Source organism: Pan troglodytes, chromosome Y (assembly GCF_028858775.2).
Source record: "Pan troglodytes isolate AG18354 chromosome Y, NHGRI_mPanTro3-v2.0_pri, whole genome shotgun sequence".
Lineage (NCBI taxonomy): Eukaryota > Metazoa > Chordata > Mammalia > Primates > Hominidae > Pan > Pan troglodytes.
This window is the reverse complement of record NC_072422.2, coordinates 34763841-34791732: the sequence shown is the minus strand read 5'-3', so window position 1 is coordinate 34791732 and position 27892 is coordinate 34763841. Positions and strand designations below refer to the sequence as shown.

At 51.7% G+C, this 27892-nt stretch overlaps 1 protein-coding gene across 7 annotated transcripts in view; it reads left to right on the top strand.

The window, feature by feature from the left end:
* Nucleotides 1-9476: 9476 nt before the first annotated feature.
* The window catches only part of LOC107972835 (interleukin-3 receptor subunit alpha), a 40628-nt gene continuing 22212 nt past the window's right edge, over nt 9477-27892 (top strand). The window contains exons 1-4 of one of the 7 annotated variants that reach the window (XM_063805053.1): nt 9477-9978; nt 15311-15412; nt 20623-20741; nt 24033-24147. In XM_063805053.1, the coding sequence (XP_063661123.1) occupies nt 15349-15412; nt 20623-20741; nt 24033-24147 (298 nt within the window). In that variant the 5' untranslated portion in view covers nt 9477-9978; nt 15311-15348. The remainder of the gene's footprint in view (nt 9979-15310; nt 15413-20622; nt 20742-24032; nt 24148-27892) is intronic. The other 6 variants (XM_054677235.2, XM_054677231.2, XM_054677234.2 and 3 more) reach the window with 6 other exon arrangements.

Genomic DNA, 27892 nt, shown 5'->3' with positions numbered 1-27892 from the left:
CTCCGCCTCCTGGGTTCAAGCGATTCTCCTGCCTCAGCCTCCCGAGTAGCTGGGATTACAGGCACGTACCACCACAACCAGCTAATTTTTGTATTTTTAGTAGAGACAGGGTTTTGTATTTTGTATTTGTATTTGTATACAAATAATTTTTGTATTTTTAGTAGAGATAGGGTTTCAGCATGTTGGTCTTGAACTCCTGACATTGTGATCTGCCCGCCTTGGCCTCCCAAAGTGCTGGGATGACAGGTGTAAGCCACTGCACCCAGCCTGCCGCCATGGTTTTCTTAATGAGCATAACAAATATGTATGAATCAACTGTTTATGTTATCAGTAAGGCTTCTGGTTAACACTAGGCTGTTAGTTGTTACAGTTTGGGGGAGTTAAAATTTACACTTGGATTTTTTTTTTTTTTTTAGATGGAGTCTCACTCTGTTGCCCAGGCTGGAGTGCAGTGGCGTGATTTCAGCTCACTGCAACCTCCACCTCCTGGGTTCAAGCGATTCTCCTGCCTCAGCCTCCTGAGTAGCTGGGATGACAGGCGTGTACCACCATGCCTGGGTCATTTTTGTATTTTTAGTAGACATGGAGTTTCACCATGTTGGCCAGGCTGGCCTCGAACCCCTGACCTCAGATGACGCACCCACCTTGGCCTCCCACAGAGCTGGGATTACAGGCGTGAGCCACTGGGCCCCGCCCTGTATTTGGACTTTTGAGTGCACAAGGTGGCCGTGTCTGTAACCTCCACATTGCTTAAGAGTTAATTCTGTATCAAAACATCTTGTTTGTATGTTAAATATATCCAATTAAAAAAAAAAAATAAGGAAGCGGTTAGCCATGAGTTGACATCAAGTTTACAACCCCATCATTTCAAACTTCCTTTTCTGGGTGTGATGACGGGCACCTGTCATCCCAGCTACTCAGGAGGCTGAGGCAGGAGAATCGCTTGAACCCGGGAGGCTCAGGTTGCGGAGAGCTGAGATCGCGCCATTGCACTCCAGCCTGGGCGACAAGAGCGAGACTCCATCTCAAAAACACAAAACAAAACCTGCGTAGGAGACTTATGTGTATTTGGGGGCCTGGGTGCATCTTAGCCTCCTGGGCTGCAGTAAAGGTTTCAGTGTGTCTATAGACAGTTGATCCTTGGGTGTCCAGGGTGGGCTGACCAGGGGACAGGGAGATATCCCGGCCCCCAAACACAGTTAAAGGGTTGTTGGAAGCAAAGGAAAAAAAAGACATGCAATTGCCCGTGTAGTTGAAGCCCAGGCATACTAATGACTCAGGATTCCGCTACAGAGCAGACAGTCTCAGAGGCGGCTACCGTCTTCTGGTTGCTAAGAGTCACCAGCATAGGGGTGACCTTGACCCTGTGATTCACAGAATGAGGCAGAAAGGATGCCGGGGGGAGCAGTGGGCAGCCTAGGGGTGCTGTGGGTTGAGCAGATCCTCCAGGAGAGAGAAAAGCTTTGAAGGCTCTTGTCCTCTGTGGGGACTTAGGGCAGTGAGTCTCACTTCCTGCTGTTTTTTTCTGGAGAAACGTCACATTAAAATATGGCAGAGCCCTCCCCACCCAATCCACAGCCAGGGGCACGTCCACAAGCCACCCGTCCCTGAGGCCACCGTTGCCTCCTGAATCCCTGCGGCAGCACGAGGCCAGGCGGATGGCCCTGGTTTAACATAGAGAACTGCAAAGTGGGGCCAGGACCTCACACTGCCTCCGGGTGGGGTAGGGGCCCCCTCAACCCCGACTCACAGGGGCCACAGCAGGTGTGGGAAGTTACAGCGGGGTAGAGGGCACCTGGGAGGGGCCCCGAAGCCTTGGTCCTCTCCCCTTGCCACCTGGGAAGGCCTCACAATAAAAAAGACCCCGGCAGGCTGAGACTTCCAACAGCAAGACCACAAGCTGGTTCAGGCTGCCCGCTTTCTGGAAACTTTGCTCACGTTTCTTCCCTCCCTCCCTCCCTCCCTCCCTCCCTCCTTCCCTCCCTCCCTCCCTCCCTCCCTCCCTCTCTCCCTCCTTCCCTCCCTCCCTCCTTCCCTCCCTCCCTCCTTCCCTCCCTCCCTCCTTATCTCCCTCCCTCTCTCCCTCCTTCCCTCCCTCCCTCCTTCCCTCCCTCCCTCCTTCCCTCCCTCCCTCCTTATCTCCCTCCCTCCTTCCCTCCCTCCCTCCTTCTCTCTCCCCCCTTCCCTCTCTCCCTCCTTCCCTCTCTCCCTCCTTCCCTTCCCTCCCTCCTTCCCTCTCTCCCTCCTTCCTTCCCTCCCTCCTTCCCTCTCTCCCTCCTTCCCTCTCTCACTATCTCCCTCCCTCCTTCCCTCCCTCCCTGTCTCCTTCCTCCCTCCTTCCCTCTCTCCCTCCTTCCCTCCCTCCTTCCTCCCTCCCTCCTTCCCTCCCTCCCTCCTTCCCTCTCCTCCTTCCCTCCCTCCCTCCTTCTCCCTCCCTCCTTCCCTCCCTCCTTATCTCCCTCCCCTCCCTCCTTATCTCCCTCCCTCCTTCCCTCCCTCCCTCCTTCCCTCTCTCCCTCCTTCCCTCCCTCCCTCCTTCCCTCCCTCCCTCCTTCCCTCCCTCCCTCCTTCCCTCCCTCCTTCCCTCCTCCTTCCCTCCCTCCCTCCTTCCCTCCCTCCCTCCTTATCTCCCTCCCTCCTTCCCTCCCTCCTTATCTCCCTCCCTCCCTCCTTATCTCCCTCCTCCTTCCCTCCCTCCCTCCTTCCCTCTCTCCCTCCTTCCCTCCCTCCCTCCTTCCCTCCCTCCCTCCTTCCCTCCCTCCCTCCTTCCCTCTCTCCCTCCTTCCCTCCCTCCCTATCTCCCTCCCTCCTTCCCTCCCTCCTTCCTCCCTCCCTCCTTCCCTCCCTCCCTCCTTCCCTCCCTCCCTCCTTCCCTCCCTCCCTCCTTCCCTCTCTCCCTCCTTCCCTCCCTCCCTCCTTCCCTCCCTCCCTCCTTCCCTCCGTCCCTCCTTCCCTCCCTCCCTCCCTCCCTCCTTCCCTCTCTCCCTCCTTCCCTCCGTCCCTCCTTCCCTCCCTCCCTCCTTCCCTCCCTCCTCCTTCCCTCTCTCCTCCTTCCCCTCTCCCTCCTTCCTTCCTTCCTCCTTTCCTCTCTCTTCCTCCCTCTCTCCCTGTCTCCTTCCCTCCCTCCCTCCTTCCCTCCCTCCCTCCCTTTCTTCCTTCCTTCCTTCCTCCCTCCTTCCCTCCCTCCCTCCCTTTCTTCCTTCCTTCCTTCCTCCCTCCTTCCCTCCCTCCCTCCTTCCCTCCCTCCCTCCTTCCCTCCCTCCCTCCCTTCCTTTCTTCCTCCTTTCCTCTCTCTTCCTCCCTCCCTGTCTCCTTCCTCCCTCCCTTCCTTCCCTTCTTTTTTCTTCCCTCCCTTCCTCCTTCCTTCCTTTCCTCTCTCTCTCCCTGTCTCCTTTCCTTCCTTGATTTCCATTTTTCCTTCCTTCCTTCCCTCCCTCCCTTTCTTCCCTCCCTCCTTCCCTCCCTCCCTCCTTCGCTCCCTCCCTCCTTCCCTCCCTCCCTCCTTCCCTCTCTCCCTCCTTCCCTCCCTTCCTTCCTTCCTCCTTTCCTCTCTCTTCCTCCCTCTGTCCCTGTCTCCTTCCTCCATCTCTCTCTGTCTCCTTCCTCCCTCCCTCCCTTCCCTTCTTTTTTCTCTTTTTCTTTTCTTGTTGTTTGTTTGTTTGTTTTGTTTTTTGAGATGGAATCTTGCTCTGTCACCCAGGCTAGACTGCAGTGGCGCCATCTGGGCTCACGGCAACCTCCGCCTCCCAGGTTGAAGGGATTCTCTTGCCTCAGCCTCCCGAGTAGCTGGGATTACAGGCGCCTGCTACCATGCCTGGCTAATTTTTGTATTTTTAGTAGAGACGGGGTTTCACCATGTTGCCCAGGCTGGTCTCGAACTCCTGACCTCAGGTGATCCGCCCGCCTCAGCCTCCCAAACTGCTGGGATTACAGGCGTGAGCCACCGTGCCCAGCCTCTCTCTCTGTCTGTCTCTCTCTCTCTCTCTTTTTTTTTTCTTTTTGAGATGGAGTGTCACTCTGTTGTTCAGGCTGGAGTGCAGTGGCATGATCTCGGCTCACTGCAACCTCCAACTCCCGGGTTCAAGCGATTCTCCTGCCTCAGCCTCCTCAGTAGCTGGGATTACAGGCACACGCTACCACGCCTGGATAATTTTTGTATTTTTAGTAGAGATGGGGTTTCATTCATGTTGGTCAGGCTGGTCTCGAACTCCTGACCTCGTGATCCGCCCACTTCGGCCTCCCAAAGTGCTGGGATGACAGGTGTGAGCCACTGCTCCTGGCCACCATCCCCCCCTCTGTAGACACAATGAGGCCCTGCGGGACCTGGTCCCCAGCCGCATCCCACCTCCTCAGCGTCCTCCCCTGTCTAGACACAGCCCCCTTACTTATCCACAAAGCCCAATACAGACGTCGAGGCCCCGGAACATTGGCAATTGCTGTTTTCCGCATCTACAATGCCTTGCCTTTGCCAGGTACAGTGGCTCACGCGTGTGATCCCAGCGCTTTGGGAGGCTGAGGTGGGTGGATCACTTGAGCCGCGGCGTTCGAGACCAGCCGGGCCAACATAGCGAGACCCCATCTCTGCAAAACAAAAAAATTAATTTTGAAATTAGAATACCCCCCTGTGAGCACGGGGTTCCTGTACTCGGTCCCGGCAGCTCTGACGTCTTCATGAAATGAAATATGTGTCTCTGCCCGCCCCAGAGCACTCCCCACCCACCACCACACTTACACCCGCCACTCCTGGTGTTTAATTTACTTCTTTCTATCTTGTGTGTCTCCAAGGAGGGCTGTGATGGGGGCTGTAGTGACTGCTGATCCTGAGAGAGAGAAAGAAAGGAGGGAAGGAGGGAGGGAGGGAAGCAGGGAGGAAGGAAGGAAGGAAAGAAGGGAGGAAGGAAGGGGGGAGGGAGGAGGGGAGGGAAGAGAAAGGAAAGCAAAGAAAGGGAAACAAAAAGGAAAAGGAAGGAAGGAAAAGAGAAAGGAAAGAGAGAGAGAGAAAGAAGGAAGGAAGGAAGGAAGAGACCGGGCGTGGTGGCTCATGCCTGTAATCCCAGCACTTTGGGAGGCCAACGGAGGTGGATCACCTGAGGTCAGGAGTTTGAGACCAGCCTGGCGAACATGGCAAAACCCTGTCTGTACTAAAAATTGAAAAATCAGCCGGGCGTGGTGGCACATGCCTGTCATCCCAGCTACTCGGGAGACTGAGGATGGAGAATCGCTTGAACCCGAGAGGCGGAGGTTGCAGTGAGCTGAGATGGTGCCACTGCACTCCAGCCTGGGCGACAGAGTGAGACTCTGTCAAAAAGAAAGAAAGAGAGAAAGAGAAAGAGAGAGAGTAGAAAGAAAAAAAGAAGGAAAGAAAGGAAGGATGGAAGAAAGGAAGGAAGGAGAAGAGGCTGGGCGAGAAGGAGGGAGGAAAGCCTGAAACCTTTTTCTTTGATTTTGGGGCATTATAAGGACAGACGAAACTCAGGGTCATTGCCCCAAAGCACACTTTGACTCATAATGCATAACGACAGCACCTGTGTGTGTTGTAACGGAAGCTGTTCTGAGGTCAAAGTGTGGGGTAACTTTGCCTCGTCATCCCCTTGTCATCCCCACGCTTCTGCCCAGGACCTGCCTGGCACCTCCTCCTGCATTTGAAGTCGCCCTGGGTCCCCTCCTGTGCCCGTCTCAACCCTGTCCTTCCCAGGCTCTTCTTTCCACAGAGCTGGTGGCAAATGCCCCACCCAGGTTGCAGCATCAGAGTCAGCCTCTGAGCTGGGTCCCTGTCCAGATCACCAAGTGCACGGTGGCATCTAATACAGGAGCCTCCCCACCCGGACCCAGCCCTGTGCTCAACTGCAGGCCCTCGGGGTCTCGTGGCTGAAGGCCGTAGGACTTTGATGTACTCTCTTCTTCTGTGAGCCCAGCCATCACCCCTGTCTGCCTAGAGCAGGGTCCCAGACCCAGAGGCACCCCAGACTGAGCCGTCTGCACTGGGAATGGGCCTTGTGCGTCCAACGCCGCTCATTTCAGAAACACCTGCTCCAAAAGTTCAGAGGACTCAAAAACTCCAGCTCCTAAAATAGAAGAAACACCTGCCACGTAGAGTGAGAAGATGGTTACATCCACAGAGGCACCTGCTCCAAAAGCTCAGAAGGGTCAAAAAGCTCCAGCTCCAGCCAGGCACATTGGCTCACGCCTGTAATCCCAGCACTTTGGGAGACTGAGGCGGGCGGATCACGAGGTCAAGAGATCGAGACCATCCTGGCCAACACGGTGAAACCCCGTCTCTACTAAAAATACAAAAAATTAGCCGGGCGTGGTGGCGGGCACCTGTAGTCCCAGCTACTCCAGAGGCTGAGGCAGCAGAATGGTGTGAACCCGGGAGGTGGAGCTTGCAGTGAGCTGAGATCGCGCCACTGCACTCCAGCCTGGTGACAGAGAGAGACTCCGTCTCCAAAAAAAAAAAGATGTGAATTCTGAGCCTGGAGGAGGAAGTAGGAGAGGAGAGCTGTGGAGACCAGAAGTCTGAGATTCAAGTTCTTCAGGGCCACGCTCCCTCCGGAGGCTCTAGGGGAGGGTCCTTCCTGCCTCTCCCAGCTCCTGGGGGCTCCAGGCATCCCTGGGCTTGTGGCCCCATCACTCCAGTCTCTGCCTTCATCTCCACGTGGCCTCGTCCTCTGTGTCTGTGTCTCCTCTTCTGTCTCTTACAAGGACACCTGTCATTGCATTTAAGACCCACCCTCAAGCAGGATGATCTCATCTCATGCTCCGTCACTTAATCACATCTGCAAACACCCTATTGCTGAATAAGGCCTTATTGCAGGTCTGGGCACTAAGACATGGACAGATCTTTCTGGGGCCACAGTTTAATCCACTCCAGGTGTATCCAGTTCCCTCTGGAGGCTCTAGGGGAGGGTCCTTCCTGCCTCTCCCAGCTCCTGGGGGCTCCAGGCATCCCTGGGCTTGTGGCCGCATCACTGCAGTCTCTGCCTCCGTCTCCACGTGGCCTCCTCCTCTGTGTCTGTGTCTCCTCTTCTCTCTTAGAAGGACACCTGTCATTGGCTTTAGAGTCCATACTGCTCCCAGAAAATCTCATTTGAGTTAATTGTATCAGCAACAACCCTCTTCTCAAATAAGGTCATGTTCTGAGACTCCAGGTGGGCATAAATTTGGGGGGCGGTGGGGAGAGAGGCAGCTCACCCTGGAGCAGCAGGAGAGATAAAAGGAGCCGGGGCAGGGCCAGGCGCCGTGGCTCACGCCTGTCATCCCAGCAGTTTGGGAGGTCGAAGCGGGTGGATCACTTGAGGTCAGGAGCTCGAGACCAGCCTGGCCAACATGGTGAAACCCTGTCTCTACTAAAAATACAAAAAATTAGCTGTGCGTGGTGGCGGGCACCTGTAGTCTCAGCTACTCGGCAGGCTGAGACAGGAGAATCGCTTGAACCTGGGGCAGAGGTTGCAGAGAGCCGAGATCACACCACTACACTCCAGCCTGGGTGATGGAGCAAGACTCTGTCTCAGAAAAAAAAAAAAAAAAAAAAAAAGATATCTTAGTGGTCAGGTGCGGTGGCTCACGCCTGTCATCCCACCACTTTGGGAGGCCAACGAGGGTGGATCACCTGAGGTCAGGAGTTTGAGACCATCTGGCCAACATGGTGAATCCCCGTCTCTAGTAAAAATTTAAAAATTAGCCGGGCGTGGTGGCAGGTGCCTGTAATCCCAGCTACTTGGGAGGCCGAGGCAGGAGATTCGCTTGAACCTGGGGCAGAGGTTGCAGGGAGCCGAGATCGCACCATTGCACTCCAGCCTGGATGACAGAGCAAGCAAAGCGAGACTCTGTCTCAAAGAAAAAAAAAAAAAAAACAGGAGCCAGGCTGCAAGGTGGAGGCTCTGGGGAAGGGCTGAGGTTGGGGTGGAATTCGGGAAGGGTGCCAAGAACCAGAGAAGAGTTGATACATTCAGAGGGAAGGGAAGGGCTGTCTGGGAGTGCGCGTGCTGAGTAAACACAAATAACAGATTTCAGCGTTGGAAAGAGAAGCCCGAGACAGGTTGGTGAGTGCCCCATTCAGGGCTGGACTTTACTAAGGGTTTTTGTTTGTTTGTTTTTTCTTGAGACAGAGTTTGCTCGGGTGCCCCATTCAGGGCTGGACTTTACTAAGGGTTTTTGTTTGTTTGTTTTTTGTTGAGACAGAGTTTGCTCTTGTCACCAGGCTGGAGTGCAGTGGTGCGATCTCGGCTCACTGTAACCTCCGCCTGCCGGGTTTAAGTGATTCTCCTGCCTCAGCCTTGGGAGAAGTTGGGATTACAGGCACCTGCCACCACGCCTGGCTAATTTTTAAATTTTTACTAGAGACGGGGTTTCACCATGTTGGCCGGACTGGTCTCGAACTCCTGCCCTCAGGTGATCCACCCACCTCGGCCTCCCAAAGTGCTGGGATGACAGGTGTGAGCCACCGCGCCTGACCACTAAGATTTTTTTTTTTTTTTGAGACGGAGTCTCGTTCTATTTCCCAGGCTGGAGTGCAGTGACACCATCCTGGCTCACTGTAACCTCCGCCTCCCAGGTTCAAATGATTCTCCTGCCTCAGCCTCCGGAGAAGCTGGGATTATAGGCACCCACCACCACGCCTGGCTAACTTTTTTATTTTTATTAGAGACGGGGTTTCACCATGTTGGTCAGAATGGTCTCGAACTCCTGACCTCAGGGTGATCCACCCTCCTCGGCCTCCCAAAGTGCTGGGATGACAGGTGTGAACCACCATGCCTGACCACTAAGATATCTTTTTTTTTTTTTTTTTTGAGATGGAGTCTTGCTCTATCACCCAAGCTGGAGGGCACTGGTGCCATCCTGGCTCACTGTAACCTCTCTCCCAGGTTCAAACTATTCTCCTGCCTCAGCCTCCAGAGAAGCTGGGATTACAGGCACCTGCCACCACGCCTGGCTAATTTTTAAATTTTTACTAGAGACGGGCTTCCACCATGTTGGCCAGATGGTCTCAAACTCCTGACCTCAGGTGATCCACCCTCGTCGGCTTTCCAAAGTGCTGGGATGACAGGTGTGAGCCACCACCCCTGACCACTAAGATATCTTTTTTTTTTTTTTTTGGGGACCGAGTCTTGCTCTGTCGCCCAGGCTGGAGTGCAGTGGCGCAATCTCGGCTCACTGTAACCTCCTCCGCCTCCCGGGTTCAAGCGATTCTCCTGTCTCAGCCTCCCGAGTAGCTGGGATGATTACAGGTGCTCACCACCACGCTGGGCTAATTTTTGTATTTTTAATAGAGACGGGGTTTCACCATGTTGGCCAGGCTGGTCTCAATCTCTTGACCTCAAGTGATCCGCCCGCCTCGGCCTCCCAAAGTGCTGGGATGACAGGCGTGAGCCACCGCACCCGGCCACTAACATATCTTTAATAAGATCTGTCATCTGAGACCGGGGGCCACCTCCCTGTCTGGGTGCTGTTTCCCACGAAACAGGGAGGAAACACAGGCAGGAGCCCCTGGACACCAGCATTGACGCCTCCAAGGCTGAATTTACTATGTCAGGAAGTTGCCCAACCCTGCCTGTATAGCCAGCAAGAATTCTAATTATAGCAAACAGAAACACTTGCAGAAAAAAAAAAAAAAAATGAGAACGGGAACATGACAATTTTCAAAGAAAGAGTCTTTCTTTCAAGGAAAGTCAGGTTCATGGTTACGAAGCTGCTGACCCCAGGATCCCAGCCCGTGGGAGAGAAGGGGGTCTCTGACAGCCCCCACCCCTCCCCACTGCCAGATCCTTATTGGGTCTGAGTTTCAGGGGTGGGGCCCCAGCTGGAGGTTATAAAACAGCTCAATCGGGGAGTAGAACCTTCGGTTTCTCTTCGGGGAAAGCTGCTTTCAGCGCACAAGGGAAGACATCAGAAACATCCTAGGATCAGGACACCCCAGATCTTCTCAACTGGAACCACGAAGGCTGTTTCTTCCACACAGCACTTTGATCTCCATTTAAGGTAAGGTCCCCTCTCCAGGGTGGGATGAGGGAAAAAGAGGGCAGGCAGGGGAGGCGGTGGACCGTGGGTTCCCAAATCCAAGCTGGCAGACACGGGGCATTGGCATGTAACAGGTTTCTGCTGAGACCTGCTGTCCGTGTGGGCACCACACCGCACATAGAATCACCCGGTACCAGAGAAGTATGTTTGCGATCTCATTCACCCTTTTGTAAGTGGATCGGACGCTGAAGCCATCATAGCATGTTAGATGCCTTGGGTTTATAAAGGTGATAGCATTAGGGGTAATTTGACGGTGCTTTCTGCTTTTTCGGTGTGCTTGCTAGAAAATGTACACACCTACACATGGCTAGAGTTCTCTGTTTATTAGAAAGCGCTGGTTCAGTTAGTCAATGAGCTCACGCCCAGGGCGTGCTGACTGCCAGCCGGGGAGCCGCTTTTGGGGCTGGGACCCCAGCCTGCTTGTAGTGTTTCTCAGTGGTTTTCAAAGGCCGGCGGGACTCAGAATGTTCCAGACGGCTGGTGAAACCTCAGGTCCCTCCTAGCAGCTTTATTCACAGTAGCCAAGAGGTGGAGACAGCCCTGGTACCCATCTATAGATGAATGGAGAAATATAATGTGGTCCAGCCACACAGTGGAATATTATACAGCCATGAAAAGGAACAAGCAGCTTTATTCACAATAGCCAAGAGGTGGAGACAGCCCTCATACCCCATCTATAGATGAATGGAGAAATATAATGTCCATCCACACAGTGGAATATTACACAGCCATGAAAAGGAACAAGCAGCTTTATTCACAATAGCCAAGAGGTGGAGACAGCCCTTGTACCCATCTATAGATGAATGGAGAAATATAATGTGGTCCAGCCACACAGTGGAATATTACACAGCCATGAAAAGGAACAAGCAGCTTTATTCACAATAGCCAAGAGGTGGAGACAGCCCTCGTACCCATCTATAGATGAATGGAGAAATATAATGTGGTCCAGCCACACGGTGGAATATTACACAGCCATGAAAAGGAATAAGCAGCTTTATTCACAATAGCCAAGAGGTGGAGAGAGCCCTCGTACCCATCTATAGATGAATGGAGAAATATAATGTCCATCCACACAGTGGAATATTATGCAGCCATGAAAAGGAACAAGCAGCTTTATTCACAATAGCCAAGAGGTGGAGACAGCCCTCGTACCCAACTATAGATGAATGGAGAAATATAATGTGGTCCAGCCACACAGTGGAATATTATACAGCCATGAAGAGGAACAAGCAGCTTTATTCACAATAGCCAAGAGGTGGAGACAGCCCTCATACCCATCTATAGACGAATGGAGAAATATAATGTGGTCCAGCCACACAGTCGAATATTATGCAGCCATGAAAAGGAACAAGCAGCTTTATTCACAATAGCCAAGAGGTGGAGACAGCCCTCATACCCCCATCTATAGATGAATGGAGAAATATAATGTCCATCCACACAGTGGAATATTACGCAGCCATGAAAAGGAACAAGCAGCTTTATTCACAATAGCCAAGAGGTGGAGACAGCCCTTGTACCCATCTATAGATGAATGGAGAAATATAATGTGGTCCAGCCACACAGTGGAATATTACGCAGCCATGAAAAGGAACAAGCAGCTTTATTCACAATAGCCAAGAGGTGGAGACAGCCCTCATACCCCATCTATAGATGAATGGAGAAATATAATGTGGTCCAGCCACACGGTGGAATATTACACAGCCATGAAAAGGAATAAGCAGCTTTATTCACACTAGCCAAGAGGTGGAGAGAGCCCTCATACCCATCTATAGATGAATGGAGAAATATAATGTGGTCCAGCCACACGGTGGAATATTACACAGCCATGAAAAGGAATAAGCAGCTTTATTCACACTAGCCAAGAGGTGGAGAGAGCCCTCATACCCCATCTATAGATGAATGGAGAAATATAATGTGGTCCAGCCACACAGTGGAATATTACGCAGCCATGAAAAGGAACAAGCAGCTTTATTCACAATAGCCAAGAGGTGGAGACAGCCCTCATACCCCATCTATAGATGAATGGAGAAATATAATGTGGTCCAGCCACACAGTGGAATATTACGCAGCCATGAAAAGGAACAAGGCTCTGCCACAGGTGGCAATGTGAGTGAACGCTGAGGACATCATGCTTCCTGAGAGAGGCCAGATACAAAAAGATACATAGTGTCTGTATGATTCCATTTACTCCCTATGTCCAGATACAGGCAAATCCACAGAGACAGAAAGTGGATGAGTGGTTGCCACAGGCTGGGGAAGAGGAAGGACGGGTCTTTAATGGGTCTGGGGTCTCCTTTTGGGGTCGTGACAATGTTCTAGAAGATAGAAGTGGTGGTTTTTTTTGAGACAGAGTCTCGCTCTGTCGCCCAGGCTGGAGTGCAGTGGTGTGATCTCAGCTCACTGCAACCTCCACCTCCCGGGTTGAAGCAATTCTCCTGCCTCAGCCTCCTGAGTAGCTGGGACTACAGGCACCCGCAACTACGCCTGGCTAATTTTTGTATGTTTAGTAGAGACTCTGTATGTTTAGTAGAGTAGTAGAGATTTTGTATGTTTAGTATGTTTTGTATGTTGGTCAGGCTGGTCTCGAACTCCTGACCTCAAGCAATCCACCCCCCTCAGCCTCCCAAAGTGCTGGGATTACAGGCGTGAGCCACCACGCCTGGCCAATGAAAATATTAATCAATAAATGTTAAGAGCACAGATTTCCCAACGTTCTCACTCAGGCATCTTCCTGGACCACGGCCCCTACAGGCAAGTGTAACTGTGTGTGGTGTGCCCAGCACGTTTTGGACAGCGAGGCCATTATGAGCACTCACCCCCTGGTCTCTTGGCTGAGCTGAACACAGGCTCTGTCCGAAAGGCGACTCTAGAGATTGCCTGTTGCCTTGGAGGTGGGCTGCGGTCCCTCTGCCCAGGCAGGAAGGGGCTCCGAGGCCTCTGGAACCTCATTTCACCTTTTCCCTGCTGCCCTCAGTCCCGTCCCCAGCCTCAAGGGGCTCAGCTTTTTCCAGGCTCACCCCTTCCATTTATAATTTGGAGACAAGCAAGGTCCACTGACGCTAACGCCATTTGGTTCTTTAAAAGATGTTAGGCCGGGCGCGGTGGCTCACGCCTGTCATCCCAGCACTTTGGGAGGCCAAGGCGGGTGGATCATGAGGTCAGGAGTTCGAGACCAGCCTGACCAACATGGTGAAACACCATCTCTACTAAAAATACAAAAATTAGCTGGGTGTGGTGGCAGGCGCCTGTAATCCCAGCTACTGGGGAGGCTGAGGCAGGAGAATCGCTTGAACGTGGGAGGTGGAGGTTGCAGTGAACCAAGATCGTGCCACTGCACTCCAACCTGGACAACAAGAGTGAGACTCCATTTCAGAAAAAACAAAACAAAACAAAACAAAAAACCAGAAAAGACAGCTGCCACCCCAGAGCACAGTGTAGGAGAGCCAGCCTTTCTGGGATGCGGCAGAAAGTTCCAGTGCAGGAGGCTGAGGTCCTGTACCCCCTTGTTACGGTAACTTCAGCCACTTAGGAATTTCTGTGTGTTGATTTCATCATTGTAATTATACTTCTTTCCACTGCTTTGTCATCTGAGCTTCCTGGTGCGCCGCAGAGGATGGGTTTTCCTGGTTTGTGGATACAGCTCGAGCCAAGAACGGGCTAAACCCCCAGGGCAGGAACTCTTTTTTTTTTTTTTTTTTTTTTTTGAGACAGAGTCTCGCTCTGTCGTCCAGGCTGGAGTGCAGTGGTGCCATCTCGGCTCACTGCAAGCTCCACCTCCCGGGTCCAACTGATTGTCCTGCCTCAGCCTCCCGAGTAGCTGGGATTATAGGCACACTCCACCACGCCTGGCTAATTTCTGTATTTTTAGTAGAGACGGGGTTTCACCACGTTAGCCAGGCTGGTCTTGAACTCCTGACCTCGGGCAATCTGCCCACGTCTGCTTCCGAAAGTGCTGGGATTACTGGCATGAGCCACTGCACCCAGCCGGCAGGGCTTCTTTCAAAAGGGAAAGGCTGACACACACACAGATGCATGCACATACATGCACACATACACACTCATGCAAACACATTTGTACACATACATTCACACATGCATGCACATAAATATGCACTTCTAGGCACATGCACGCACACATACAGACTCTCATGCATGTATATTTGTGTATGCACATGTGTGTACACACGGAATGCATGCACAGATACATATGCATTCAAACACAAAGACTGTGTGTACCTGCATGCATGAAAACACACAAACACAGCCGGGCACGGTGGCTCACGCCTGTAATCTCAGCACTTGGCGAGGAAAAGGCGGGCGGATCACCTGAGGCAGGAGTCCGAGACCAGCCTGGCCAACATGGTCAAATCTCTACTAAAAAATACAAAAAGTAGCCTGGACGCGGTGGCTGACACCTGTCATCCGAGCACTTTGGGAGGCTGAGGTGGGTGGATCACCTGAGGTCAGGAGTTCGAGACCAGCCTGGCCAACACGGTGAAACCCCGTCTCTGCTAAAAATACAAAAATTAGCCGGACGTGGTGGTGGGTGCCTATAATCCCAGCTACTCGGGAGGCTGAGGCAGGACAATCGGTTGAACCTGGGAGGCGGAGGTTGCAGTGAGCCGAGATCACGCCATTGCACTCCAGCCTGGGCAACAAGAGCAAAACTCTATCTCAAAAAATAAATAAATAAATAAATAATACAAAAATTAGCCAGGCATGGTGGCGTGTGCCTGTAATCCCAGCTACTCAGGAGGCTGAGGCAGGAGAGTTGCTTGAACCTGGGAGTCAGAGGTTGCAATGAGCCGAGATCGTGCCACTGCACTCCACTCTGGACAACAAGGGCGAGTCTCCATCAGGAAAAAAAAAGAAAACACACAAACACTTATGTGTGCACACAGATACGCACGGGCACAAAAATGTACACACATGTGCAAGCACACACACACATAGACACATGTACACAGTACCCGTGTGTGCACAGGCATGCATGCAGTCCTGCAAATGTGCAAACAGACATGGCTACACACAGGCATGCAGACATATAGACCCATGTACACACACACGAATATTCGTGCACACAGTGCACACATGTACAAGCACACTCTGACGTGCATGCGTGTGCAAAGGCGCATTTGCACACAGACACATATGCACACTCACCACCACTTTCCCTCCAGAAGCAGTTCCTTCTGCTGTGAGCACCAGGCTCTGGAAGGGGCAAGCGTCCTTCATTACCCGCAACCCAGTTTCACAGCCAGTCCCCGCTGCCTGACTCTCGTTTCTCCTCCAGCAGGCACCTCTGTCCTGCGTTCCGGAGCTGCGTTCCCGATGGTCCTCCTTTGGCTCACGCTGCTCCTGATCGCCCTGCCCTGTCTCCTGCAAACGAAGGAAGGTAAGAACTGGAGAAAAAATGCACGTGCCACCTGGGGAGCGGTGGGGGTAGACAGACACACAATGTCAGCGTGCAGTCCTTCAGGGAAACTTTTCATGCTGAGCTCATGGCAGAGTCTCATGCAGCGGTCGGGAATGACTCAGACACTTCCCTGTACCCATCACCAAGTTCCCTGTAATGCAGCATCTTGCAAAACGGTAATAGGACCTCAGAGGCAGGGACCTGATCATGACACAGATGCCATGTGAGGTGTTTTGATGAAACTCACATGCTGGGATCAACAGCACCAATAACAATTTCCAGTTTCCTTCATTGTTTATCTTACTTTTTCATTTTCTTATTATTTTTATTTTGGAGACAGGGTCTTACTCTCTTGCCCAGGCTGGAGTGCAATAGTGTGATCTCGGCTCACTGCAACCTCTGCCTCCCGGATTCAAGCGATTCTCCTGCCTCAGCCTCCCGAGGAGCTGAGATTACAGTCGCGCACCACCATGCCTGGCTAATTTCTGTATTTTTGATAGAGACGGGATTTCACTATGTCGGTCAGGCTGGTCTAGAACTGCTGACCACAAGTGATCCGTCTGCCTTGGCCTCCCAAAGTGCTGGGATTACAGGTGTGAGCCACAGCGCCCGGCCTTTTTTTTTCATTGGCTTTTACGGTCTATTACTGCAGGGTTTCACTTTACCTTGAATTTCTTTTAACTTTAATTTGCTTTTCATTCTTTAACTTCTTTTTTTTTGACACAGAGTTTCATTGTTGTTGCCCAGGCTAGAGTGTAATAGCGTGACCATGGCTCACTGCAACCTCTACCTGCTGGGTTCAATTGATTCTCCTGTCTCAGCCTCCCAAGCACCTGGGATTACAGGTGTCCGCCACCACGCCCAGCTAATTTTTCTGTTTTTACTAGAGACGGGGTTTCACCATGTTAACCAGGCTGGTCTCAAACCCCTGACCTCAGGTGATCTGCCTTCCTCGGCCTCCCAAAGTGCTGGGATTACAGGTGTGAGCCACCGTGCCCGGCCAGAAGTTCTACTCTGAGGCGATCCTTTTGTTTTGTTGTTGAGATGGAGTCTTGCTCTGTCGCCCAGGCTGGAGTGCAGTGGCATGATGTCTGCTCACTGCAAGCTCCACCTCCTGGGTTCACGCCATTCTCCTGCCTCAGCCTCCCGAGTAGCTGGGACTACAGGCGCCCGCGACCAAGCCGGGCTAATTTTTCATATTTTTAGTAGAGACGGGGTTTCACCGTGTTAGCCAGGATGGTCTCGATCTCCTGACCTCATGATCCGCCTGCCTCGGGGTTGGGATTACACACTTTGGGAGGCCAAGGCAGGTGGACGATCACAAGGTCAGGAGTTCGTGACCAGCCTGACTAACACGGTGAAACCCCGTCTCTACTAAAAATACAAAAATCAGCTGGGCGTGGTGGCAGGCGCCTGTAATCCCAGTTACTCGGGAGGCTGAGGCAAGAGAGTCGCTTGAACCCGGGAGGAGGAGGTTGCAGTGAGCCGAGATCACGCCATTGCACTCCAGCCTGGGCGACAGAGTGAGACTCCGTCTCAAAATGAATGAATGAATGAGTGAATGAATGAATTTCTTGTAAGAATTTTTTTCCCCAGACAGTTTGTTTTAAGGGATAAATTATCCTTCTAAGTTAGAAGAAAATAATGCCAGAAGTCTAGACATTCTTATGCTTTGGTCCTGCTTATCAAACCAAGGTTGCTGACCTTGATAACCACTCAAGATCCTTACAGTTTATAAAGTCATTTCCTCAAGTTTTCTAAGTGGCCGATCAGAGATAAACCCTAGAGAAATAGTTGATGTATGTTTCTAGCTTTGGGTAACCAGCAAAATGTGATAGAATATTGCCTTTTACTGGCCGGGTGCAACGGCTCACGTCTGTAATCCCAGCACTTTGGGAGGCTGAGGCGGGTGGATCACTTGAGGTCAGGAGTTCAAAACCAGCTTGGCCATCATGGTGAAACCCCGTCTCTACTAAAAATACAAAAAATTAGCTGGGCGTGGTAGTGTGCACCTGTAATCCCTGCTACTCAGGGGGCTGAGGCAGGAGAATCACTGGAACCCAGGAGGCGGAGGTTGCCGTGAGCCAAGATCACGCCATTGCACTCCAACCTGGGTGACAGAGCGAGACTCCATCTCAAAAAAAAAAAAAAAAAAAAAAAAAGAATATTGCCTTTAACATCTTTGTACAGGTCATTTATGAAATATCTTGAGCTCTGTGATGGCTAAGAGAGACCTTCTTTTTCTTTCTTTCTTTTTTTTTTTTTGAGACGGAGTTTTTTTGTTTTTTTGAGACGGAGTCTCGCTCTGTTACCCAGGCTGGAGTGCAGTGGCGCCATCTCAGCTCACTGCAACCTCCGCCTCCCGAGTTCCAGTGATTCTCCTGCCTCAGCTTCCTGATTAGCTGGGATTACAGGCATGCGCCACCACGCCCGACTAATTTTTGTATTTTTAGTAGAGACGGGGTTTCACCATGTTGGGCAGGCTGGTCTCGAACTCCTGAACTCGTGATCTGCCCACCTCGGCCTCCCAAACTTCTGGGATTACAGGCGTGAGCCATGGTTCCCGGCCTAAAGAGACCGCCTTCTACTCTGACACTGTGGTGTTAATATGTTACTATTTCATTATGCTTCAATGTATATTGGAATGTATGTACTCTGATCTTCCATCAATACCAGAATTGCTCAGTTTGGGAGCTAGGTAAGAAAATGGATACCACAGTATAATAATCATGCCTCATATTGAAAAATACATGCTTGGCCGGGTGCAGTGGCTCACGCCTGTAATCCCAGCACTTTGGGAGGCCGAGGCGGGTGGATCACCTGAGGTCAGGAGTTCGAGACCAGCCTGACCAACAGGGTGAAACCCCGTCTCTACTAAAAATACAAAATTAGCTGGGTGTGGTGGCGCATGCCTGTAGTCCCAGCTACTCAGGAGGCCAAGGCAGGAGAATCGCTTGAACCCAGGAGGCGGAGACTGCAGTGAGCCAAGATTGCACCATTGCACTCCAACCTGGGCAATAGGAGTGAAACTCCGTCTCAAAAAAAAAAAAAGGAAGGAAAAGAAAAATATATTCTTTTGCAATTTGCAAACTGCCATTTCAAAAATCACAGTGTATATAGGAGACTGTGTGAAATTTCCTTTTTTTTTTAAATTTGAGACAGCGTCTTGCTCTGTCACCCAGGCAGGAGTGGAGTGGCGTCATCTCAGCTCACTACAACCTCTACATCCAGGGTTCAAGTGATTCTTCTGCCTCAGCCTCCCAAGTAGCTGGGATTACAGGTGCCCGCCACCACGCCTGGTTGAGTTTTGTATTTTTGCAGAGATGGGGTTTGTCCATGTTGGTCAGGCCGGTCTCCAGCTCTTGACTTTAAGTGATCTGTGCCCGTCGGCCTCCCAAAGTGCTGGGATTACAGGCATGAGCCACCGCACCCGGCCATTGTGTGACATTCCTAAACCACAATTTGTTCTCAGTTCTTGAAAATAACACGCATGACATACCTGGTTATAAAAGGTATACTTTACAACCACAGGACCAGCATAATTGGTCTGTTTGCTTGAGTTTCCCTCTCCCCACATCCCACACCTTTGGGGATGTGACAAAATCAAGCTTATAAGGAAGGCTGATTAGATCAATATGGCATTATTGGCTTATGATTTCTTTTCTTTTTTTTTTTTTTTTTGAGACGGAGTCTCACTCTGTTGCACAGGCTGGAGTGCAGTGGTGCAACCTCGGCTCACTGCAACCTCCCCCTCTGGGTTCAAGCGATTCTCCTGCCTCAGCCTCCCGAGTAGCTGGGACTACAGGCACCCGCCACCACGCCCGGCTAATTTTTGTATTTTTAGTCGCGACGGGGTTTCACCGTGTTAGCCAGGATGGTCTTGATCGCTTGACCTTGTGATCCGCCCGCCTTGGCCTCCCAAAGTGCTGGGATGACGGGCGTGAGCCACCGCGCCCGTTTGCTTTATGACTTCTACCAGCTCACAGAAGTCTCCTGTCTACATAGAACTCCACTTCCCAGCCAGGCTCAGTAACTCACATCTGTGATCCCAGCACTTTGGGAGGCTGAGGCAGGCAGATCATGTGAGGTCGGGAGTTCGAGACCAGCCTGGCCAACATGGTGAAACCCCATCTCTAGTAAAAATACAAAAATTAGCCGAGTGTGGTGGCAGGCACCTGTTATCCCAGCTGCACAGGAGGCTGACACAGGATAATCGCTTGAACCTGGGAGGCGGAGGTTGTAGTGAGCCGAGATCGCGCCACTGAGTTCCAGCCTGGGCGACAGAGTGAGACTCCGTCTCAAAACAAACAAGCAAACAAAAATACCCATTACAATGTTGTTTTAAGATTGTTGTATATCAACTGGGCATGGTGGCTCATGCTTGTAATCCCAGCACTTTGAGAGGCCGAGGCGGACAGATCACAAGGTCAGGAGATCGAGACCATCCTGGCCAACATGGTGAAACCCCATCTCTAGTAAAAATACAAAAATTAGCCGGGCATGGTGGTGGGCTCCTGTAATCCCAGCTACTCGGGAGGCTGAGGCAGGAGAATCGCTTGAACCCAGGAGGTAGAGGTTGCGGTGAGCTGAGATCACGCCATTGCACTCCAGCCTGGGTGACAAGAGCAAAACTCCGTCTGAAAAAAATAAAAAATTAAAAAAAATAAAGAAATGGACCTCCCAAAGGTATTGGCTAACTCCACGGGCAAAAAAACCATACCCATTACAATGCTGTTTTAAGATTCTTGACCTGGCGCGGTGGCTCATGCCTGTAATCCCAGCACTTTGGGAGGCTGAGGCGGACGAATCACGAGGTCAGGAGATCGAGACCATCCTGGCTAACACGGGGAAACGCCATCTCTACTAAAAATACAAAAAAAAAAAAAAAAAAAAAATTAGCCGGGCTTGGTGGCGGGCGCCTGTAGTCCCAGCTACTCGGGAGGCTGAGGCAGGAGAACAGCTTGAACCGGGAGGCAGAGCTTGCAGTGAGCCGAGATCGTGCCACTGTAGTCCAGCCAGGGCGACAAGAGTGAAACTCCATCTCAAAAAATTTAAAAAAATAAAATAAAAGAACTTCACCTCCCAAAGGTATTGGCTAACTCCACGGGCAAAAAAAAAACCATACCCCTTACAATGCCGTTTTAAGATTCTTACGTATCTCTTCTAACTCCAACCTGTCACCGTTTTAGATCCAAACCCACCAATCACGAACCTAAGGATGAAAGCAAAGGCTCAGCAGTTGACCTGGGACCTTAACAGAAATGTGACCGATATCGAGTGTGTTAAAGACGCCGACTATTCTATGCCGGTAAATCATACTCTCTATTGTTTTTTATTTTTATTTTATTTATTTACGTATTTATTTATTTATTTATTTATTTATTTATTGAGACGGAGTCTTGCTCTGTCGCCCAGGCTGGACTGCGGTGACCCGATCTCCGCTCTCTGCAACCTCCACCTCCCAGGTCCATGCCATTCTCCTGCCTCAACCTCCCGAGTAGCTGGGACTACAGGCGCCCGCCACCACGCCCGGCTAATTTTTTTGTATTTTTAGTAGAGATGGGGTTTCACTGTGTTAGCCAGGAGGGTCTCGATCTCCTGACCTCGTGATCTGCCCGCCTCGGCCTCCCAAAGTGCTGGGATTACAGGCGTGAGCCACCGCGCATGGCCCAGACTCTCTAATGTTGACGAACAAGACGTTTCCGTCTTCTGCAGGAATCTCAGAACCAATACTGCTCCCATCGCTGGTGTCATGACTACCTGGTTTCTGCCCCGAAGTCAGCTGTGGGATTTGAAGTGACTTTGGAGGGTCTGGTTCCCCGTCCGCGGGATATCTAAGATGGCACACACTGGACAGGGTGGATGTGAAAGTGAAATGAGGCTAAGCTATGACTGGTGCGAAACCCAACCCCACGCTGGGCATGGTGGCTCACGTCTGTCATCCCAGCACTTTGGGAGGCTGAGGCGGGGGGATCACCAGAGGTCAGGAGTTCGAGACCAGCCTGGCCAACACGGTGAAACGCTGTCTCTGCTAAAAATACGAAAGTTAGCCGGGCACAGTGGCTCACACCTGTAATCCCACCACTTTGAGAGGCTGAGGCGGATGGATCACCTGGGGCCAGGAGTTCGAGACTAGTCTGGGCAACATGGTGAAACCCCGCCTCCACTAAAAATATAAAAATTAGCCGGGCATGGTGGTGGGTACCTGTAATCCCAGTTACTTGGGAGGCTGAGGCAGGAGAATTGCTTGAACCCGGGAGGCGGAGGTTGCATTGAGCCGAGACTGTGCCACTGCACTCCAGCCTGGGGGACAAGAGCAAGACTTCATCTCAAAAAATAAAAAGAAAAATTAGCCAGATGTGGTGGCACATGCCTGTAATACCAGCTATTCAGGAGGCTGAGGCTGGAGAATTGCTTGAACCTGGGAGGCCGAGGTTGCACTGAGCCGAGATTGTGCCATTGCACTCCAGCCTGGGAGACAGAGTGAAACTCCATCTCAAAACAAAAGCAAAAAGAAAAGCAAAAACAAAACAAAAGTGTGTGCTCAGGAAACAAGGTCCTCATCACGAAATCCTTCCAAATCCCCCATCTTGTCATCACCTGCGTTCTCAGGGTTTGAGAACAGCGCCAGACCTCATGGGGTGGCCCAGGTGAGACTGTGAGCTATTTACAAGTCAGTGTCTTATGGGAAAGGAGCACGTTTCCCTGAGAACCTATTTGGTCCCCTCCAAGAGCTATGTCCGTTCAATACAATTCAAATCACGGCCCTTCATGCATCTGCTCGGGCCACCATTATAAAATCCCACAGCCCAGGAGGCCTAAACCACAGACATTGATTCTCCCACAGTCCTGGAGGCTGGAGGTCTGAGATCCAGGTGTGGGCAGGGCTGGTTCCTCCTGAGGCCTCTCTCTCGGGCTTGGAGACGCTGTCTTCTCCCTGTGTCCTCACAGGGTCAACCCTCTGTCTGTGTCTGTGTCCTCGTCTCCTCTTCTTATAAGGGCACCAGTCCTATTGGATCCGGACTCTCCCTAGTGACCTAATTTGACCTGAATCACGTCTTTAAAGACCCCAGCTCCAAATACAGTCCCATTGAACTTTAGGGCTTCGATATGTGATTTTGGAGAGTAGAGATAAAACAGTCTAGAATCCCAGAGCGATTTTACCATACCATGGCAAACTGACTCTCAACTTTAGAAACACAAATGCTGAAAAAAAACTAAGGAAATTTTGAAAAAGAAGGTGAATGAAGGAGAACCTGCCTTACCTATATCAAAAGGCACTGAAAAGTTCATACCCAACGTGCGGATTGCTATAAGAATACACAAGTAGGCCGGGCGCAGTGGCTCACGGCTGTCATCCCAGCACTTTGGGAGGCCGAGGCGGGCGGATCACAAGGTCAGGAGATCGAGACCATCCCGGCTAACACGGTGAAACCCCGTCACTACTAAAAATATAAAAAATTAGCCGGGCGTGGTGGCGGGTGCCTGTAGTCCCAGCTACTCGGGAGGCTGAGGCAGGGGAATGGCTTGAACCTGGGAGGCAGAAGCTTGCAGTGAGCCGAGATTGCGCCACTGCACTCCAGCCTGGGCGACAGAGCGAGACTCTGTCTCAAAAAAAACAAAAACAAAAGCAAACAAAACGAAGAATACACAAGTAGATTAATGAAATGTGGCCGGGTGTGGTGGTGAGGCAGGAGAATTGCTTGAACCCGAGACGTGGAGGTTGCAGTGAGCTGAGATCGCACCACTGAACTCTAGCCTGGGCAAGCGGAGTGAGACCCTGTCTTAACAAAAAAACAAAGAAACAAAAAACAAACAAACAAGAAAAAAACAAAGCAAAACAAACAGAAAAATATTTCCCTAATATTTACTGCTAAGTGGGATTATTTTTATTCAAGCTTTTGTATCTTTAGAAAAAAATTGTGGCCGGGCGCGGTGGCTCACGCCTGTAATCCCAGCACTTTGGGAGGCCGAGGCGGGTGGATCACGAGGTCAGGAGATCGAGACCATCCTGGCTAACACGGTGAAACCCCGTCTCTACTAAAAATATAAAAAAATTAGCCGGGCGTGGTGGCGGGCGCCTGTAGTCCCAGCTACTCGGGAGGATGAGGCAGGAGACTGGCGTGAACCCAGGAGGTGGAGCTTGCAGTAAGCTGAGATCGCGCCCCTGCACTCCAGCCTGGGTGACAGAGCGAGACTCCGTCTCAAAAAAAAAAAAACAGAAAAAAGTCTTGGCTGGGCGTGGTGGCTCACGCCTGTAATCTCAGCACTTTGGGAGGCTGAGGCAGGCGGATCACATGAGGTCAGGAGTTCGAGACCAGCCTGACCAACATGGTGAAACCCTGTCTCTACCCAGAAAAATACTTTAAAAATTAGCTGGGCGTGGTGGCGGGCACCTGTAATCCCAGGTACTCGGGAGGTTGAAGCAGGAGAATGGCTTGAACCCGGGACGGAGAGGCTACAGTGAGCCGAGATCACGCCACTGCCCTCCAGCCTGGACGACGAGAGCGAAACTCTGCCTCAGAAAAAATCTGAACATGATTAGCATCAAATTAAGCATGGTCTCTCAGCAGCCATCATAGTCCTATGTCTCTCTTAGGCAGTGAACAATAGCTATTGCCAGTTTGGAGCAATTTCCTTATGTGAAGTGACCAACTACACCGTCCAAGTGGTCAACCCACCATTCTCCACGTGGATCCTCTTCCCTGAGAACAGTGAGAAAAATGTTCATTGTTTGTTTATTCTCTATTCCCTCCCTCCTTCCTTTTCTCCCTCCCTCCCTCCCTCTCTCCCTCCCTCTCTCCCTCCCTCTCTCCCTCCCTCTCCTTCCCTCCCTCTTTCCCTCTCCCTCCCTCCCTCTCTCCCTCCCTCTCTCCCTCCCTCTCTCCCTCCCTCTCCTTCCCTCCCTCTTTCCCTCTCTCTTTCCCTCTCCCTCCCTCCCTCCCTCCCTCCCTCTCTCCCTCCCTCTCTCCCTCCCTCTCTCCCTCCCTCTCCTTCCCTCCCTCTTTCCCTCTCCCTCCCTCCCTCCCTCTCTCCCTCCCTCTCTCCCTCCCTCTCCTTCCCTCCCTCTTTCCCTCTCTCTTTCCCTCTCCCTCCCTCCCTCCCTCCCTCCCTCCCTCTCTCCCTCCCTCTCTCCCTCCCTCTCTCCCTCCCTCTCCTTCCCTCCCTCTTTCCCTCTCCCTCCCTCCCTCCCTCCCTCCCTCTCTCCCTCCCTCTCTCCCTCCCTCTCTCCCTCCTTGTCTCCTTCCCTCTCTCCTTTGCTGTATCTTTTTTTTTCTTTGTTTTTCTTTCTCTTTCTTTCTTTCCTTTTCCTGTGTCTCTCTCTTTTTCTCTTTCCCTACCTCCCTCCCTTTCTTCCTCTTCTTTCTTTCTTTCTCTTTCCCTCCCTTCCTTCTTTCCTTCTCTTCACTCCTTCCTTCCTTCCCTCCTTCTCTTCTTTTCCTCCCTCCTCCTTCCCACCCTACTTCCTTTCTTTCTCTCTCCTTCCTTCCCTTTCTTTTCTTTCTTTTCCTCCCTGCCTCACTCCCTTCCTTTGTTCTCTCCCTCTTCTTTTCCTTCCTTCCCTCCATCCTTCCTTTCTCCCTTCCTTCCTTTCTTCCTTCCTTCCTCCCTCCCTCCCTTTCTCTCTCTCTGTCTCTTTCCCCCTCCCCTTCCCTCCCCCTCCCCTCCCCTCCTCTCCTCTCCCCTCTCCTTTCCTGACACGGTCTTGCTCTGTTGCCCAGGCTGGAGTGCAGTGGTGCAATCACAGCTTACTGCAGGCTTCACCTCCTGAGCTCAATCCTTCTGCCTCAGCCTCCCACGTAGGTGGAACTGTACCCATGTACCACCATGCCCACCTAATTTTTTAAACACTTTTTCTTTTTTTTAGACAGAATCTCACTCTGTCCGCCAGGCTGGAGTGCACTGGCATGATCTCGGCTTACCGCAACCTCCGGCTCCCGGGTTCAAGCGATTCTCCTGCCTCAGCATCCCGAGTAGCTGGGATTATAGGCGCCCACCGCCACGCCCAGCTAATTCTTGTATTTTTAGTAGAGACGGGGTTTCACCATGTTGGTCAGGCTGGTCTCAAACTCCTGACTTCGTGATCCGCCCGCCTCGGACTCCCAAAGTGCTGGGAGTACAGGGGTGAGCCACCGCGCCCGGCCTTAAATACTTTTTGTAGAGATGGGGTGTCGCTGTGTTACCTGAGCTGCTCTCAAACTCCTAGGCTCAACTGATCCTCCCGCCTCAGCCTCCCAAAGTGCACGGATTATAAGCATCAGCCACCACGCAAACTCCTAGGCTCGAGTGATCCTCCCGCCTCAGCCTCCCAAAGTGCAGGGATTATAAGCATCAGCCACCACGCCTGGCCTCTTCTTTGTTTTTTAATTAATTAGAAGTCCATGGTTTATTTTTTTGTTTTGTTTTGTTTGTTTTTCTGTGATGGAGTCTTGTTCTTGTCGCCCAGGCTGGAGTGCAGTGGTGCGATTTCCGCTTACCGCAAACTCCGCCTCCCGGGTTCAAGCGATTCTCCTGCCTCAGCCTCACAAGTAGCTGGGATTACAGGCACCCGCCACCACGCCCGGCTAAATTTTGTATTTTTAGTAGAGATGGGGCTTCACCATGTTGGTCTCGAACTCCTGACCTTGTGATCCACCCGCCTCAGCCTCCCAAAGTGCTGGGATGACAGGCGGGAGCCACCGTGCTGGGCCTCAATTTAATTATTTTTAAGTTTAATGGATTTCCAGGGAGTTATGCCGAGTCGGAAAAAAAAGACGACTCCAGAGCGTGACACACACAGTGATTTCATTAATACAACTGTCTTGAAATGGCAAAATTTTACAAATAGAAAACAGTCTCCTGGTTTGCAGGGATATAAGCAGGAGTGAGAGCTGAGAGAGGTGGGTTTGGCTGTAAAAGTGCTCCTTGGGGAGGCCGGGCGCAGTGGCTCACGCCTGTAATCCCAGCACTTTGGGAGGCCGAGGCGGGCAGATCACCTGAGTTCAGGAGTTCGAGACCAGCCTGGCCAACATGGTGAAACCCCGTCTCTACTAAAAACACAAAAATTAGCCAGGCACGGTGGCTCACGCCTGTAATCCCAGCACTTTGGGAGGCCGAGGCGGGTGGATCACCTGAGGTCAGGAATTCGAGACCAGCCTGGCCAACATGGTGAAACCCCATCTCTACTAAAAATACAAAATTAGCCAGGGGTGGTGGCACATGCCTGTAGTCCCAGCTACTCAGGAGGCTGAGGCAGGAGAATCACTTGAACCCGGGAGGCGGAGATTGCGGTGAGCTGAGATCGTGCCATTGCTCTCTAGCCTGGGCAACAAGAGTGAAATTCCATCTAAAAAAAAAAAAAAAAATTAAAAAGAAATTAGCGGCCAGGCCCAGTGGCTCACACCTGTAATCCCAGCAGTGTGGGAGGCCGAGGCGGGTGGATCACGAGGTCAGGAGATCGAGACCATCCCGGCTAACATGGCGAAACCCCGTCTCTATTAAAAATACAAAAAAATTAGCTGGGTGTGGTGGCGGGTGCCTGTAGTCCCAGCTACTTGGAAGGCTGAGGCAGGAGAATGGCGTGAACCCGGGAGGTGGAGCTTGCAGTGATCAGAGATTGCGCCACTGCACTCCAGCCTGGACCACAGAGCAAGACTCCGTCTCAAAAAAAAAAAAAAAAAAGAAATTAGCATGGCATAAGGGTACTTGCCTGTAATCTCAGCTACTCTGCCGGCTGAGGTTGGAGGATCACTTGGGCCCAGGAGCTCGAGGATACAGTGACCTGAGATCGCACCACTGCACTCCAGCCTGGGGGACAGACCAAGGCCTTGTCTCAAAAACAAACAAACAAAACCATGAAAGAAAAAACTCTAGATTGGCCAGGCACGGTGGCTCACGCCTGTCATCCCAGCAGTTTGGGAGACCAAGGCCCGTGGATCACCTGAGGTCAGGAGTTCCAGACCAGCCTGGCCAACATGGTGAAACCCCATCTCTACTAAAAACACAAAAATTAGCCAGGCATGTTGGCGGGTGCCTGTAATCCCAGCTACTCGGGAGGCTGAGGCAGGAGAATCACTTGAACCTGGGAGGCGGAGGTTGTGAGCCATTGAGCTCCAGCCTGGGCAACAAGAGTGAAACTCTGTCTTAAACACACACACAGATGCACACACACGCACACACACACAAACAGTGAAAGAAAAACATCTGTAATCCCAGCAGTTTGGGAGGCTGAGGCGGGTGGATCACTTGAGGTCAGGAGTTCGCGACCAGTCTGGGCAACATGGTGAAACCCCATCTCTACTAAAAATACAAAAATTAGCTGGGTGTGGTAGTGGGCGCCTGTTGTCCCAGATACTTGGGAGGCTGAGGCAGGAGAATTGCTTGAACCCGGGAGGCGGAGGTTGCAGTGAGCCGAGATGGCGCCATTGTACTCCAGCCTGGGCGACGGAGCGAGACTCTGTAAAAATGAATAAATAAATC